The sequence below is a fragment of the Setaria italica genome, chromosome IV (genome assembly GCF_000263155.2).
Source record: "Setaria italica strain Yugu1 chromosome IV, Setaria_italica_v2.0, whole genome shotgun sequence".
Taxonomy (NCBI): Eukaryota; Viridiplantae; Streptophyta; class Magnoliopsida; order Poales; family Poaceae; genus Setaria; species Setaria italica.
In genome coordinates, this window is record NC_028453.1 from 12,021,226 (window position 1) to 12,039,032 (window position 17,807).

Genomic DNA, 17,807 nt, shown 5'->3' on the forward strand with positions numbered 1-17,807 from the left:
CCCACGGTCGCCTTCTACTCCAGAAGTGCCTTGGGGCCAGAAGGCCATGGTCAACGTGAGCCTGGATCTTCTCCTCCGTCATCACGGATTTGACCTAGTAGGTGGACGGATCCAGTGCTTGCTCTGTCACTATTTCCTCGATCTCCACTCCTCGCGATGCAGATCGGATGTAGGCAGACCTCTTGGTTCGCATGCGATGCGCAATGGCAGCGCGGTGGTAGCAGCTAGCGCTTCAGGGCAGGAGGCGGAGGTTCTGACCTGCGGATGCGGCGGAGCGACCTAGGGTTCGCGGCCGCGGAAGCGATGGGGCTCGCGGGCGGCGGTGCTTACGTGCAGTGGAACTAAAGTGGATTTGGGGACCGCACCCCTTCATCTTTTGAATACCCCAACTACATAACCCTAGCGAAAACGCCCCCTCCTGACGGAACGACGCTTGCGCCTGACGGAATCCGCGGGACTTCCATCTGGTTCCCCCATGGCTTTATTTCATGTCCGCGTGCCTGCTCTGCCAGTCCTCGTGTTCAGGGGCTAGATGCCTTTTTCAGGTCAGCGTGCCTCCATGGTTCTACCAGCCTTTGTGCTTGAGGGTTGGGCACCTATTTCAGGTCAATGTGCCTTCATGGCTCTACCAGTCCTCGCACTCAGAGGCTAGATGCATGTTTGAGGTCCGCGTGCCTCCATGGCTTAGGGGCTGGGTGCCTATCCTAGGTTGGCGTGCCTCCTTGGTTTCGCCAGTCCTTGCGCTTAGGTGCTGGGCATTCCATTTTGGTCATTAACGACACATCAACAACTTGATCAACAAGATTTTTTGACCCTTGGACCGATTACTTTAATTGCTTCAAGGCTCAGGGGCTACTCCATATGGAGTGCGTCTTACGATGCCCTCCATTTGCTTCCCTTCGGTCTGCAGGATGCCTGACATCCTGAAGCTTGGCAGTCGCTTACGCCACGTGCATTTGGTCATGCGCTTGCTCGAGTCTAAATCTTCTTTTTCTTTTTTGAGCACTGCGCAGCCTCTCTGTCTCTACGACAAAACTGCAACTTCAGCCGAGAACACCACAAGCTTCGTTGTGTATCCGTCAGGCTCCTATTCAACTCCATATTGCTCGAGGGCTTGAGGGATAAGGGTACCCACGAGTCCCTACCGACTAGCATACTGGCCGGCCTGACAAGTGGGCCCCACCCGACCTTGGCGTGCGGGGCAAGGCATGAAGATGCATGGAGCACAAGCTAGGAGATCGGGTGAACAGAATCCGCCGGATATTGCAGAATATATGTTATAGTTCGACTTAGATTGCTTTCCATGTAACAACCGACTAGGATTAGATCCTGTCCGACTTGTAACCCTAGGTCGTCAGTCTATATAAGACGGCCAGAGACACCCCCCAAGGGCACCTCAACTCTCCCCAGCGCATCTGTTCCCATACTAGCAATACAACCCACCAGAACACAGGACGTAGGGTATTACCTTCCAGAGGCTCGAACCTATCTATTCCTTACATCTTTCTATTACCATTTGAGTTTTTAGTCTTGCGATCTCCCTCGCCTACAAATCTACCACTTGGAAACCCCCCTGGTGGACTGCCGGTCACTAAATCCGCCAGCACCCGCCAGCACAGATGCCTCCCTATAAGGCGCGGGGAGGCGCGCAAAATTTCCTAAGTCCCGGTGCGAAATCTAATCACGCCGTCAAGCTGCCAAATTTCATGTCGGAACTGACCTCGCCCTCCGGAGAAGCTGCCGATCCTCCGCATGTTCACAGCGATAGCGGTCACCCTCCGCTCGTCTATTAGCTGCTGCACCTCCGCACCCCCAAGCGCCGCCACGCCCCTTCATCTCCACCACCGACCCCTCACCTACCCCAACCCCAGTGGCGACCCCCTCCCATTTTCGAGCGCCGCTGCACCTCCCTCCTCCCCAGCCCATGAGCGCACGCGGCAGGCCCCGTCCCTTCCGTTGCCCCCGAGCACCGCCGGCCCGCTGCGCCCCTTTGTCTCCACGCCTGACGGCGGCCACCCTCCCGTTACCTTCTCTGAGGCCCGCCACGCCTCCGTCCTCCCTGACCTGTGCGCGTGCGTCGGCAACCCGCCCCCTCAGCTCCTGTCCCTAAACCCCCCGCATCCTCCGACTCTACTCTCATCCCCCGAGCGCTGTCGCTCCCACCGATCACTACCCCGAGCGCCCCGCCATCAGCCCCGCCTCCAGCCTCCGAGGGCTGCTGCATCTCTGGCCCCACTATTGTCCCCAAGCGCCGCCGCCCCTCCCACCCCCTGCTCCCGTCCTTTAGTGCCGCCATGCCATCCGGCCCTCCACGCTCCTGTCTCCAACAAGCACCGGTTTGTTTTTTTTAATTTTTCCTTTTTTATTTCATGTAATTTCATTACTGTTTAGTTGCAGATGCCTACCATCAGCGGTAAATATACCAAGATCGGAGATAAAGACATCGAAAACGTTTTAACGGACATGGTGAGGTTTATCTTACACAAGATTTGTCATAAGAAAGGAGCATACTTTGGTAAAGTTGGCGTGTTGATGTCGGACGAGGGCACGCTTCGTAGATGAGCGTAGTAGTTTAATTAGTGTGGCAAAGAACATCTCTATTGCAAATGTTGGACTTATTTTTGGACCGAAGTCAGCAAGGGAATCCCTACCCTTTTTATATTTTTTAATTCCAGACCCGTTTAATTCGCTCCCACGCGGAGTCGAACCCGAGCCTGCTTAGTGCTACTCAGGTGCTCTAACCACTAGGCTAGAGACACTTCCACAATGTTGAACTTATTAGAATAGTTCATATATTTATAATATTATTACATACGATGCAATTTTTAATAAGGTGAATTAGATATTATTTGTATTTGTTATCTTATATTATGTGGTTGGAGATACATGTAACTTTTACCCCTCAAACTCCCGTGACCGTCCATCCCCCACACTGCAGTACTACCTGTTTTGTTTTCTAGAAACGTAAGGAACTGATTATAATCATATGGTAAAACCGCATTTGACTTCAACCAGTTTTTTTTCCAAACATTTACTTAGGATTGTGCAAACGGTTCGTAAATATTCTAAATTAAAGGGTAAAAAAATGATATTGCTGTCATCTTTTTTTAAAAAAAAATCTCCAGTGACATTTGAATACATCATGCTTTTAATAGGGAAATGAGAAATGATAAACACAAGGAAGAGGTTTGGGTTAGGGATATCAAAACACGTAACTCTTGGTTTGCACTGGGTTTAGAATAGATTTACAATCATTTAATGACCAAAATACTACTAAGTAGTCACAAATAAAAAAACAAAAAAAATGTTAGACATACAAATAGAATTATGTTGTATGCTAAAGAGTAATACCCTTTTCCATTTTTGATTAATCGAAACCAGAAAGCACAATGAAACGATGAAAGAAAGAAAAAAAAAGTCGTACAAAGGGCAGCAAACAGCTACTTCGCCCAAGGCCCCAGCCATTGCTTGCGTCATTGCTTTGTGATTGGTCGACTCGCTGCTACCGGCTGACGACGGTACCCAAGCAAGGCTTTCTCCCGTTCACCCCCCTCTTCCTTTCTTTCCTGCCGGCGACAACTGGGCGAGCGCCGACGACTGGGCGAGCGGCGCCATCCTCCGCCAGGTCTTCGTCGGGCCCTGCGCGGGTGATGAGTATTCATCAGGTATGCCCTTCCATTCCATCCCCTTCCCTTCCCGCTGTAGAAATCGACCTCCCCAAAACCCTAATGTAAGCCAATTTTATTCGGATCTGATATATTGACTAACTTCGATTATTTGCAAAAAAAAAAATCATTGGGTGTACATATGTACACCCATGTCCTATACTGGATCCGCCCCTGTGGAGTTAATTATAAGTTGATAGGTTGCGTTTGATCCATGAATGCTTCTTGATTGGTATTCTTCTGGATCTGCTGTGGAGAATTGGAGATGATCTGGAATTTATGATGTCGGTTTGGAATTGATTATACTAGACATAATTAATAAGCATATACTTTTTTGAGTAAGTACTAAGTAGATGTAGGGCAATATGACAACAATTGAAATGGGAACTAAGCTATTTGCAACTGTCAAGATGCTGCTCTTCAGTTTCATGTTCACCTTTTGTTTCAAATCTTTATATGTTGAATTAGGTCGTTTGATGATAAGCACGCTCCTTTGTTGCTTTATGGTTTGGTTCCTTTAATCTTGTGCTATTTATTGCAGCAAAGATGCTTGAGTCAGTATATATGTAGTTGCAGTGCATTTTTGATATTCAGCTTGGATGTAATGTATTTCGTGCTGTGCTAATCAAAGTATATTTCGTTTGTTTTAGCAATGATGGGAACAGAAGGCATTGCAGCCACAGTCATTGAGGACCCTGAACCATCAATTCCACCTGGATTTGGGCCTTTTGTTGCCTCTGCATCGTGGGCAACCCAAGACGATATTAAACCTGTTGATGCTCATTCTAGTCCTGTTGTAGCATTACAGAGTGTTGACAATGATGTGGAAATTTTGGAATACCTATCCAGTTCAGTGAATCGCCAGAGTGACACAACTTGCAGTACTTCTGGAAGCGATACCTGCAGGAAATCACTGCGCAACAGACCTCCAATAGATTATAGTCGCTTTGATCTTGTCGCAGACGATGATTCTGATGCTGAAGTAGCAGAAAAGGTTGCACTTTCTTATTTTATCCTTTATTGCTTCACCAGTTACCAGAATTTTATCATGATTTTAATGCCTTGCACAATATTGCTCGATTATATGGACAGGGTGCAAGTTCAGCAAGACATAGACAACAATTCCCTAAAGGAGTACTCCGAGGATGTCCAGATTGTGCCAATTGCCAAAAGGTCTGTGCAATTCTGTGAAATTGATGTATTGCCTCCAAAGATGTTATGTTGTTGCTTATGTCACATCACTTCATGCAGGTTATTGCAAGATGGAATCCATCTGGTGCACGCAGGCCTGTTCTTGATGAGGCTCCTGTTTTCTATCCGACTGAGGAGGTTTGTTGCAACATTGTATTGTATCAGAACTTTCACTGTACTGTCTTTTTATTTGCAGACACTAATCTTATGGTATCTTCTTGCGGAACAGGAATTCCAGGATACCTTAAAATACATTGAGAGTATCCGCCCGATGGCAGAACCTTATGGAATTTGCCGTATTGTTCCGCCTGCTTCATGGAAGCCGCCGTGCCTTCTTAAAGAGAAAAACATTTGGGAATGCTCAAAATTTTCTACTAGGGTACAGAAGGTTGACAAGCTCCAAAACCGTAAATCATCCAAGAAGAGCAGAAGAGGTGGAATGATGAAGAAGCGGAGAAGGCTCTCAGAGACTGAAGAAATTAATCATAATCAAATTGGAATGCAGCAAAACCAAGAGAGGTTTGGATTTGAACCAGGACCAGAGTTCACACTACAGATGTTTCAGAAGTATGCAGATGCCTTCAGTGATCAGTATTTTATGAAAGAAAAATGCAGAGATTCACCACCATCAGTGGAAGACATTGAAGGCGAGTATTGGCGCATAGTTGAAAGGCCGACAGAAGAGATAGAGGTATTAAAAAAATAACAAATTAGCAAAGAGTACCTATGCCCGTTGCGATTTAAGCTTTTGAAACTGCGATGCTAGTGGTCCCAAGTCTGAGACATCTTTGGATCATGTCCTGTTAGAGAATTTCTACTTTAGTTTCCACTTTGCAGTTCAGTGCTGTTACTGCTAGTATGATTCCTCGCTAGTGTGCGTTGCTAAATAGTCATAGACCTTGCATATGATATCTTAATGGGTACTGCTCCGTGTTACCGATTTATTTACATATACAGAAATACTCATGCTATCTTCTAACTTATCGGGAAATACATTCTCATATAGGTAATATATGGTGCTGATTTGGAGACTGGAACTTTTGGCAGCGGGTTTCCAAAGTTATCTCCTGAAATGAAATCTGATGTGGATGATAAGTATGCACAATCTGGGTGGAATCTAAACAACTTGCCTAGACTACAAGGTTCAGTTCTTTCTTTTGAGGGTGGTGACATTTCTGGTGTTTTGGTGCCTTGGGTGTATGTCGGCATGTGCTTTTCATCATTCTGCTGGGTAAGATGCTTGTGAGCATGGCTATTTTCTATAGTTTGTGATTGATGCTATTAATTATCAAAGATTGATATTCTGGTATCCTGAGACATTTGGCTAATTTGTCGTGTCTGTTGACAGCATGTTGAAGACCATCATTTGTACTCACTGAACTACATGCATTGGGGTGCTCCAAAGATGTGGTATGGAGTTCCAGGAAAGGATGCTGTGAATTTAGAGGCTGCAATGAGGAAACATCTACCTGAGTTGTTTGAGGAGCAACCTGATTTGCTTCACAACCTGGTAACTTTTCTCTCTTGGTTGGTGATTGTCAATTATGGCTTCAGGTATAAAAGCTTTGCCAGATAATGTTAACTATGGATTATGCCATAACATAGTTTACTCGGGCTATTTTGTGATTATGTTTCGACTTCTCAGGCACTTAAGACTCCCTCCCTCCCTCCCTCTTACATGCAGGTTGTAATCGTATATTTTTGTAAATGACAATGCCAATTTCTTCTGCAGGTTACTCAGTTTTCACCATCATTGCTTAAATCTGAAGGAGTACCTGTCTACCGTTGTGTTCAGCATGAGGGAGAGTTTGTACTGACATTCCCACGGGCATACCATGCTGGTTTTAACTGTGGGTTCAATTGTGCAGAAGCTGTTAATGTGGCACCCATTGATTGGCTGCCAATTGGACAAAATGCCGTTGAGCTTTATCGTGAACAATCTCGGAAAATAACTATCTCCCATGATAAGCTATTGCTTGGGGCTGCAAGAGAAGCAATAAGAGCTCAGTGGGACATCCTATTTCTCAAGCGGAACTCTGCTGAGAACTTGAGGTGGAAGAGCATATGTGGACCTGATAGCACCATATGCAAGTCGCTGAAGGTAAATGCCAGTCACAGTATATTTAACTATACAAGTAATGTCATTTGTTTCAGATTCATTGATATCTAATATTCTCTAAATTACTCTCCTTAGGCACGAATTGAGATGGAGTTAGCACAAAGAAAACATATATGCTCTCCATCTCAATCTAGGAAAATGGAGGCTGAATTTGATTCTACTGATAGGGAGTGTGCATTGTGCTACTATGATTTGCATCTTTCTGCTTCTGGCTGTCCATGTTCCCCAGAGAAATATGCTTGCCTGGTACATGCAAAGCAGCTTTGCTCATGTGACTGGGACAAAAGATTTTTTCTATTCCGTTATGATGTCAATGAGCTAAATATCTTAGCTGATGCTTTGGGGGGAAAGCTAAGTGCCATCCACAGGTGGGGTGTCTCTGATCTTGGATTAAGTTTGAGCTCATGTGTCAAACGAGAAAAAGTCCAAGATTCCAAGACTGTTCGCAGATTAACTGATGGCCCAAGACGGTCCTACATGTCACAGGCATCAACAGTATCATTGGTGCCTTCTTGGGAACAGAAAAACAATGAAAATAAGATACTGGATGTAGCTAGTCCAGGTATGAATTTGGTTAAAATATGTCAGGAGACGAATAGTGCCTGTCCTTCAGTAGAGCAGATAAAACCGGGAAATGTCTCACCACTGAAGGAGCCGTGCGTGAAGAATGAATTATCCTGTCCAGCAAATAGTGATGCGAGCCAACAACAATATAATGGAGGGACTGGAGGCCACAAAGGCTCAGCACCAAGCTTGACAGCTCCTTCTTGGCAATCATTTCCCTCAAATGCTGTGACAAGACCCTTAGTTACTTCAAGTGAACCCATGAGAAGTGTGCATGGCTTGGCAGTACTTAAAGAGAGTAGAGAAACTTATTCTCAAACTGGAGACGGTACAGCTTCACTTGGTGAGCATCATAACAGGTCATTGTCAATGATTGACAACGGAGCCAACATGAAGCCAAGTCTGGGAAGCTCAAGCAATTCTCATAGGTTGATGGCATCCGACTTCAATGCAGCTCTATGTCACTCATACAAGGATCGAGTACTCATAACATCAGAAACTAATACCTCAATGATGCCTGATAAAGATAGCAGTCAGGCCCGTACTGTAAATCAGCAGTTTGTCAACACTGCTTCAGGAACACAAAGTACTGCAAACCAGCAGTTTGCCAATACTGTTTCAGGAACACAAATTGCATCTCAGGAAGCATTGTGCAATGTCTCTGCTTCAAAGCCACTCATAGATCCTTCAGTTATGAAAAATTCGTATGGTGCTTTTGGTTCAGGCAGTGGCAGCGCCCATCGTGGGCATCCGGCTTTTGGTAATCAGCAATTAAATGAGAGGTGGCATCAAAGACAATCTGATCCTCTATCTGGTGTGGAAGTTAGAGCTAGGGGCCATTCAGCTATGATTATGCAGCCTTCTTTGGAAAATCACAGCAGGAATGGAGTAGCACAGAAGGGTCCTCGCATAGCTAATGTTGTGCACCGATTTAAATGCTCTGTCGAACCTATTGAAATTGGTACTGTGCTATCTGGGAGGTTGTGGTCCTCAAGCCAAGCAATCTTCCCAAAAGGTTTGTTTTTTAGGCAAATTGACACACCTCTAGACATCTTGAGGATTTATGTTATCAGGTTCAACACTTTTTCTATTTTATATATGGTATCTAGACATCCAAATTGCTATTCGAATGTTTCCGCTATTGTTATCTGTTAGAGTATATTAGGCAACTCCGGATATGGTTAGTTTAGGATTGATTGTAATTCCCGGATAACCTTCCTTATCTCTGGGAGAGGCTACTTGCTCTCCAAGCCATGTACTCCTATATAATCAGCCCATGGGGCTCAAGCAACACAATCACGCATTATACATAATCTTACAATATCTACATCTCTGAATGCCTTAACTCATAGGTTTGATTTTTGTCTGCAGTTTGATATATGTTTTGCTATGTTATTTTAGCATGCTTTCCCTTTGCAAATGCAGGGTTTAAGAGCAGAGTAAAATACTTCAGCATTGTGGATCCAGTAGAAATGACATACTACATATCTGAAATATTGGACGCTGGCCAGCAGGGACCTCTTTTTATGGTAAGTTTTTGGCCTTTAGCTTATGCACCTTCCATATTTCTTCAGTGCCTTGCTTGATATTTTGTTGCATTTACAGGTGACTGTAGAAAACTGTCCTGGTGAAATTTTTATTAACGTCTCTCCTTCCAAGTGCTGGAATATGGTCCGTGAGAGGCTCAATATGGAAATAAGGAGGCAGCTCAGTATGGGTAGGGCTAACCTTCCTACACTACAGCCTCCAGGATCAATTGATGGCTTTGAAATGTTCGGCTTGTTAACACCAGCAATAGTTCAGGTGTGGTGTTGATGCTTGGCATTCGCTTGACCATTCTCTGCAACGCACTGTTCCACGATGGCAAGGCTCTTTTACTGTTCTAACTGACATTTGTGCAATTGTACAACAGGCAATTGAGGTTCGGGATAGAGATCACATCTGTACAGAGTACTGGCGGTCCAGGCCTCATGTTGTCATTGAGGATCAAGACAGTCAGCATATGCCACCTCAGGATCCACTGCATATTGCACTGAGGGGCCTCTTCCAACGGGCTAATTGTGATGAACTGCGAGCATTGCGCAGTTTACTGATGAGCAATAGAACTCTGGATGATAATTCTAGGCAGCAGGCTTGCCAAATCCTTGATGAGGAGATTGCGAAGCAATGGCGCTGACCAGCGTAAATACAAGCTGTTGTACTGACCAATCTTAGATAGCATGATTTTTTTTTACGGGATCAAGCAGTTTTAACTCTGAGGCTTGCTTCTTTGGTTGCCCTCATGCCCATTCTTTCCATTCTCGTGTCCATACTCCATTCTGTAAGAATTTTTACTTTATTAAGTGATATATGTGTCTTATTTACTACTATTTTGTTGCAAATTATGATCCTTGTTTGTTTTTTGTCAGTTATTGTATGTGGTGTCAACAAGCATGAGGCTACAGCCACATCACCAATTCACCCGCAAGGAAGTCACAAGTAAGAAGCACACGCATTTGTAATGGCATAATGATTTTTTTATTGCCATTTCGTCGTTCCTCAAGATTTTGTGATTAGTTAATGGCTAATTACTTTACCAACTGATAAGGGTAAGCGACTTATTATACAATGCAACTGGGTCATCATATTCCTTTGTTCTTGAAATCCGTTAGTCATGCATGCTTGTCTGATGTAACGAGATCCATGCGTTATGGATTCTGTATCCTTATTGGATTCTTCCAGAATTTGTATTCTTCTCTGGATGAACCACTATTTATGTATTCTCGTGGCATGCATGGTGTAACTTTGACTAACACTTTAGTATAAACTGAATCAGCTGTCCATGCATGTGCCAACTCCCTTTTAACAAACCATACACTCGATTCTTCTTAAGAACTGATATGTATCATTCCTTGCTCTGTCCTTAAGGACTAGCTGATGAACGTTGATTGGCAACTTTGTGAACAGTTCTATTTAATTTGATAAATTTAATGTCCATTTTCACCTGCAAATCAGCAAAAAGAGCAATTTGTATTTTCTCTGAATTAGTATTGATTGTGTATGCCTACGTTGCATTTTGCATAGAAGGTGGTATACTGTATGCTTGTAGTAGTATTTCCAAATATGTATTGCCACTTGTCATGTATTACAGGTCCTGTTGACTTAGAAGAGATAAGGATTTAAATGGTTCAATCACCTGGTAGAGTGCAGTGCTAAATAAATAATTTCTAAGCCTTCTAGGGTTTACACACTACATTGATCTGTAAAAGCCTTAAAAAGTATCCTTTTCCCTTTTTATTACTTTGTTTTCTATGGAGGATGGGTTGAATTTGTACCAGTGTCCAAATTGGGATAGTGTGGTATATTCATTGGAGGGTGCAACCTGGTGTAGGGTTTGATTGGAGTCATGGGTTAGATAATTTAGTAGGCTCAGTCCAGAGTCTAGTCAAGCAAAGGTTAAGGTGGGCCATCGAGAAATTAACAGTCCTTGTCAGTGGTTGCGATTTTACAGTGGTAAGAAAGTAGACTTCATGCATGTGAGTACAAATTGATGCCACAAGAACGAAGACTGAAAATGAGTCTGAGGTAACATAATTTCTAATTGCACTCACTCAGAGCTGTTGCTTTTACCCTGGTGTATCCCACCGCAGTTTTTTAATATAATAACTTATTTCTTCCATTTATAGGTAAGCAGGAAAAAGGAGATATTGGCTGTGAAAACACTGCTGTTAAACTCAGAAAAATCAATGGCTTAGCTAAATATGACTAATCCACTATGAGGTTTATAACTTTTCCTGTACCATATCAAACTCAAAACGACATTATTATACCGCAAGCGTTTATGCATGGCAGAAATAGCCAACCTGAGTCAACATTTGCCCAAAGATTATCGCAAAGCAAAACACTGTAAAAGTGGAGAACACAATAGCAAACTGAACATTGTGCAGCAGCCTTCTGTTAGCAAACCACCAACCTTAGGATTAATTCAGGGCATTGAACAATCACCAACTTGGCTACCATCTCAAGCCTTTTTAAACACTTACTAGCCTACAATGAAGCACTCTGGGAAGTCCTACTTCGTTCTTACCACAAGTCCTGCATGAATACATACCATTGATGAGTTTGTTGGTTTGCTTCATACCACTTAATTTTTGTAATGACGTCGTTCATGCTCACTATGTGATCATAGCGAACACAACCCCAGATTAAATATTGTCATAGATGTAGAGTGGTTCATAAAGTAGTCAAGAGGCGTGAATCGATCTTTGGGTGCTGAAAAACTAACATAGAGAATCCATCCAAGCGTTGGATCCAAATGAACCCACAAATTCCAGCTGCTCCAAATGAGCAATCAGATATTGCCTTGGAAGAACCATGGGAGTAGGTGAGCAAAGACTTCACATTTTTTTCCACACATTTATATGAGCTAGTGGCTTTCAGGACAGCTGCACGGCAGATCGTTGCTACGTGTTTGGCTTGTTGCGTTGGACCCTGGTGCATGTCGATATCAACTTTGATATTTGGTTCTTGTGTCTGTTACACCATGCGTGATGGACATTTGGACCTCTATGAGAACGATCGGTCCTCGTATGGTTGGACAAGTCACAAGTCCCACTTGCATGTTTTCGCGACGGCTCTACGTGGCCTTCAAGAAGTACTTAGTATTAAGGGCATCAGATAAAAATGGTGTATTTTCTTATATATAGTAATTATGATAATCAATGTTTAGAAAAATAATGGTCAAAAGGCATGATATTTTGGCAGCTGTACCCAAAATGACAAGTAAAACACAAGAAACGACTGGCTAACCTTTTTTAAAAAATTTCTTCTACTTATTTTAGAAACATATATACAGCATATAACTAGTGCGGTGCAATTGGTCATTGTAGCACCCACTGCCAAACTGGTGAGGCTCGGCTAACTAGACTAGCTTGTCACCTTCACCACAAGCAAGCTGAAAGTTGGAGAACGATTGAACGAACAGAATCTTGTGTGGTTACTTGTTGCCTTGCCGCCAATGCAAATGGCACGCAGAATAATACCCAATTAGAAACATATTTTAATTTAAGTACTACTCCGTTCGTTCTAAATTGTAACCTTCATGCGACAGACGTCAGGTTAGAATTCATAGATTTGTAAGCCCTCCACTTGAACAGAAGGCATCAAAATTAAAAACCATACTTTGATAACACGAGTCTTGACGTCACTGAGAGCCCATAGGCAAGCTTGTTGGATGCGCTAATCTCTGGCGGCGCTGGACCCCGGCGCGCTCGTACTCTATTCCAAACTTTGATTCCTTGTTTGTCCGAACGCCCGATGCTGGCATCATATCCATGCGATTATTATCCGTGGCTGAATACGGCAGCCAACCCCGTCGCCTTCCGCGCACGCAATCCCGAAAGCGAAGCCCAAGAAAAGAATTCACAACCCCTAGGATTGATTGAGCTTGAGCAGGTTGTATCCGAGTGTTCGCACTGCAGACCGGCACTAGGGTATATTGGAATCTGGTTTTAGGTTTCCGGATTCGGATTATCAAATCCCTGGGCTCAACTGAACACACGTCATCAGACTAATCGTATGGTGGCTGTAGCTAGACGTGTACCTGCTGGAGGTTACAGACCAATAACAGGCAACAGCCAGTTGCATTTTTTTTTTCCGAATCACACAGTACAATGCTCACGTACACGTACGTACACTCGCTCCTACGAACACACACGCAATCCACCCTTATGAACACCTACACAAGACTATGAACAGCCAGTTGCGTTTGGACTTTAGAGGTACCTTCTTTGCAGAGGGTGTGATGGAAATGGAAGCCGGAACTACTGACAGCAGCATGCCGTAGACTGATAGACAGTTTGCAGGCAGACTCTTTTCTGAATTATTCCCAGTTCCGGCGCTAGGAGAATGTGTGGTCAGTGGAGCATGTGGCAGGAACAAGTCCTTGTCTCAACTCTCAAGACTTTGCTCCTAAAGGTCGTCGAGGACTCCTTTTGGGCTGAACAATCAGGCAGTAGTCTCCAGCCCAGCATGTGCCAACTTCTGTAATTCTATTCATGCCGTCAATGCCCGTGGTAAAATATAGTGTCAGGCTGTCAGCATATATACATCGACGTATCCCGATCAGCGCTGGGTTCGATTTTTTTGCAAAATAGTTTATCTTTAAGATCAGAGAGAGACAGAGACCAGCCCGAAATGGCCGCTGTCCCGTTGGCGGGAACTGGCCGGGTTCTAGCACAAATGCACAATAGCGAACCTGGATCTCAGCTGTAGCATCAATAGCAAGCTTACAATCACTACACCCTTTCTGACATATCCGTCCTTAATGCCGACATTTCATGAACAATAAGCCGTGACCACGCAGCACTCAGGGAAAAAAGAAAAGCGAAGCAGACCACCGAGACTGAACCTGAAACCGACGGCACAACAAAGTTCCAAGGGCACCAGCAGCAGGTATCTACCTGCTGCGCCATTTGGTGCGCCACACAGGCACACACACCGGAACCATGAAATGAACGCAAAAACCTTTCCCTGCACCAATCGCCAACCAGACCAGATCAAATTAAATTGTCAGGATCACTGGGAAGGCGGTCGCTCTCTGCACCGGTCGATCTTCCGCCTTTGTTAGGTGATGATCCTGGGACTGGGATAGAGAGCGAGAGGTTTGAGCATCAGCGACCAGCAATAATGCAAGTTCTTGTTGTGTGCACTTTGTTGTGCCAGCGTTAGTGTATCTTGGAGCCATGCGTCTGGTCAGATACTCGGGTCGCCGTTGTTTCCGCGGCACTCAAAGGCGGCCGGGCGGCAACGACGCTGAAGCTGACCGTGCAGCCGCCGCCCTAGACTAGCGCGGGAGCCGGGACCCAATAATGCCTGCCTTGTAATAAACCACCTGCAGATCGTCTGAAACCATAGTTTGAGCTAGAATAACTGGATGCACCTAGATGTTAGCTCACAGCCTCAGAGTTTGTAGACAGGTTCACAGCTCACAGGACGACGTCAGTATTCTGGGGCACCTGAATTCCTGAGAGTTTGTTCACGTCAGGCAGAGTAGTCACAGGACCTGACAAAAGTGGCAGATTATTCGGTTGCAAAAAAGGGCCAGCAGATGAGGTGAACCATTGAAGAGTAAAGGATCAAGAGTCTTTTTAGTGATGCGGATCATGGATGTGACCGCAAGTGGAAGTTGCTAGTAAACCATATGATTTGAGTTGATTCCTTTCTTGCGTTTTATATTTCCAATGTGGAAAGGAAGAATTCCATCTCTTGTTGCTGTAGTAGTTGTTGGGGCGCCGTCAGGCTAGCGAGCTAGCATCCGGCCAAGAAATGGAGTTGCTGCTCACGCTAACGGATTGCTGGTAGCATCTTTGCTTAGGATGCAATGCAAATCGATCTCAAGGTGACTTCAGCAGAGCAAGTGCCTTCTGAATTCTATTAATTTAGCTTACCGTATTTTTCTTTTCTTTCAAAAAGATTCTTTCGTTGCTAATATCCATGAAAAAGATGATCTGACGATGCGATCAAGCATTTGGATTATGCGCTTGCTTTATTATATTATATATATGATTAAACAAAAAAGTCAGCCATGAAAGATTGTGAAGCTGGCAACCTTCATATTCATCTGTAAAACTTTATTTGTAATTTGACGCATGACATCGACTTTATTTCTAACCGATTGAAGTAAAAATTACATGATCGATCATGCTGCAAATTGATCCTGCCGAAGAAGCACAAGCATTTGAGCTTGCAGAGTAAACGGACAAGACGCCATATCTCAATGCCCTGTGCCACCAACTACATGCCATAAACCAAAGTACAGCCAAGGCGCAAGTTGACATGGAACAACTCTCTGAGATCGCTCTCACAAGGGAAACAGAAAAAAAAAAGGAGAGAAAAAGACTTCCTCTCTCGGCCAAATTTTAGTCCCCATGAGAACCTTCGCTTCGTCCAAATATAAAAGTCAACAACATGATGCGAGAGCAGCCCCAATCATTTATTTCGTCCTTTTTTAATGTGTAAGTGAGAGAAATTGCTCACGAGTCTCTTGGTCCGTATAAGTTTGCTCGAAAATGTGGATTTTATTTACTTATTTATTTATTTTACCAAAAAGGACTTATCTCTGATGTTAACCTCAATCATAAAGACCTACTCCAATTTCTTGTACTCCCTCCGTTCCAAATTATAGATCGTTTTGATTTTTCTAGGTGTATAGATATTTATATGCATCTAGACATACATTATATGTAGATGCATACAAACATCTATAAATCTAAAAAATCTAAAACGAATTACAATTTGCAACGGAAGGAGTACATACGCATGTTCAATTCCTATCCAAATATCTACGCCTATAACATAGTACTCACTCCAAAATACCCGCAAGTGCGAAACAACACGGAGAAAGAAGACATTTTTATAACTAGCTTTTGGAACCAAAAGGCAAGGGCCACTTCGTGTTAAATATGTAATCTACTCTCCAAATTGGATTGGGGTTTGCAAGTTATTTTCCTTGTAATACCTCGATGTGACATGATCGCAAAAGAGGCTCGTCTCTCTTTTTTTTTGAGAAAGCGCTTAAAATGGACCTCTGGTTGGAAAATTGATTATTGATTTGTAAATGATGCATGGTAGCAAAATGAATTAGAGGAAGTTTATTACCGTACGAGATGAAAATGGTGTTTTATGGTACGGACAAATTTACCTTTTCGAAATTTGTCTCTCAAATGTTTTTTGAAAGTTAGCACGAGCTTTTTTTTTTCGAGAATACGCAGGGGAGATGTGTATCTTTGTATTAAGAAGAAGAGAATAGTTCAAATTACAATGCGAGCATCCCGAGCACATGCACATGGTTCGGTTTTCTTAGGTATTACATTTCGGAAACAAACAACCGAAGGGTTGTGGCCTTAACACGTTACTGACGTTGAGCTTCCACTGGTGCCGACCAACCTATGATGGAGAGCTGCTTAGTGCCTGCGCAAGATCAGAGCAGCACCTCCTCCAAAATACTTTGCACCAGCTGTGCCGGTTGCTTGGATGTGCCTCTGACGAACACCCGATCATTCCGTTCCTTCCATAATTCTCAAGAGGTTAGCATAAAGGTGGAGTCCAAATCTTTTCTCAGCTGAGCATTCGTTGCCTCTCGTTTGTGGATCCACCGGTCCATGATTCCCAAGAGGTTAGCACGAGCCTTTTAGGCTCGAATATTTCAGGCGACCTATATATCGTCCATTATTCTCACCGTGAATAACATGTGGGTTCACTAGGATCAATAATAGCGCGGTGGATCAGGGTGGCACATCTTTTACCACTCATCGCTATAAAAATGGATATCCAGCTAGCCCACGAGTGGATTACCACCGGCAAGAACACGTAGGCCACCGTATCCCCGGCGTGGCCAGCCATGATCATGCGAGTCACAGCTTGCTTACAAGCGGCCACGAAGAGCAAGCGACAAAGACAAGCAGCACCACCACCATGCCGTGCTTGCGCCGCGCGCGCGTACGAGGAGCCAACACCTTTCGGCTCCCAGCAACCGTGCGCGCCACCCGCCACCCGCAGTGCGGGCACGCAGCCATCGTCGGGGCTCGGTCGCTCGGGAGAAAAAAAAGAAAAGAAAAGAAGTCCGAGATACTCACAAAGGGAATTATGAAGAGGGGGAGAGAAAAAGACTTTTTTTCCTCTCTAACAAAAATTTAGTTCCATTGAGAACCTTCGCTTTTCCGAAAAATAATAGTCAAACATGATGGAACGAAGCAGCCTCAATCATTTGCTTTGCTCTTTGTTGTATGAGTGTGCTCACGAGTTTCTCGGTTCATTCAAGTCTGCTCAGCAGTTTCTCAGAGAGAAAAAAAGGAAGTTGCATAAATAGGACTTCTCTGATGTTAACGGCCATTATAAAGACATGTCCCAGTCGTTTACGCACAAACTATAGGGAAAACACATAAAAAGATTTCTTCTCCCACATAAAGATGTCCCTTCTTGTCCAATATTTCTACGGCAAAAACATGTTCCATGGGGCAAAAAAAAAACTACAATCTAACCTCTCATCTCCACAGGACCTTCAAGAAGTGTGTGAAATCCTTATTTGAAAAAAAGAAGTGTGTGAAACAAAGCAGAGACAGAATGCGTATTTTAGTAACAAGCTTTTGGGAACCAAAGGCTAGGCCACTCTCTGTGTTAACTATATCAACTCTCCTCTTTGAATTGGATTGGATTGGATTCTGCACCTTTTCCCCCTTTAATTTAATACCACGATGCAACATGGGCACGAAAGAGGTTAAAGAATCCGT

The 17,807-nt window shown here is 44.0% G+C and overlaps 1 protein-coding gene across 1 annotated transcript; it reads left to right on the top strand.

Annotated features, from left to right (window-relative positions):
• The first annotated feature begins 3,482 nt into the window (after window positions 1–3,482).
• On the top strand, window positions 3,483–10,484 carry LOC101759314 (lysine-specific demethylase JMJ703). The gene is made up of 13 exons (XM_004965142.4): window positions 3,483–3,665; window positions 4,316–4,659; window positions 4,758–4,838; window positions 4,917–4,994; window positions 5,086–5,547; window positions 5,863–6,087; window positions 6,205–6,366; window positions 6,589–6,957; window positions 7,051–8,554; window positions 8,965–9,068; window positions 9,145–9,342; window positions 9,452–9,859; window positions 9,948–10,484. The coding sequence occupies exons 2-12, from the start codon at window positions 4,318–4,320 to the stop codon at window positions 9,713–9,715; spliced, it is 3,789 nt and encodes a 1,262-aa protein (XP_004965199.1). The 5' UTR covers window positions 3,483–3,665; window positions 4,316–4,317; the 3' UTR covers window positions 9,716–9,859; window positions 9,948–10,484.
• Window positions 10,485–17,807: the final 7,323 nt, after the last annotated feature.

Excerpts from the sequence above, each read along its gene's own strand:
- LOC101759314 (XM_004965142.4), top strand. The coding sequence starts at position 4,318 with ATGATGGGAACAGAAGGCATTGCAGCCACAGTCATTGAGGACCCTGAA. Across the intron at positions 6,088-6,204 it reads GCTTTTCATCATTCTGCTGG|CATGTTGAAGACCATCATTT; the intron begins GTAAGATGCTTG and ends GTCTGTTGACAG. Across the intron at positions 9,069-9,144 it reads AGCAGGGACCTCTTTTTATG|GTGACTGTAGAAAACTGTCC; the intron begins GTAAGTTTTTGG and ends TTGCATTTACAG.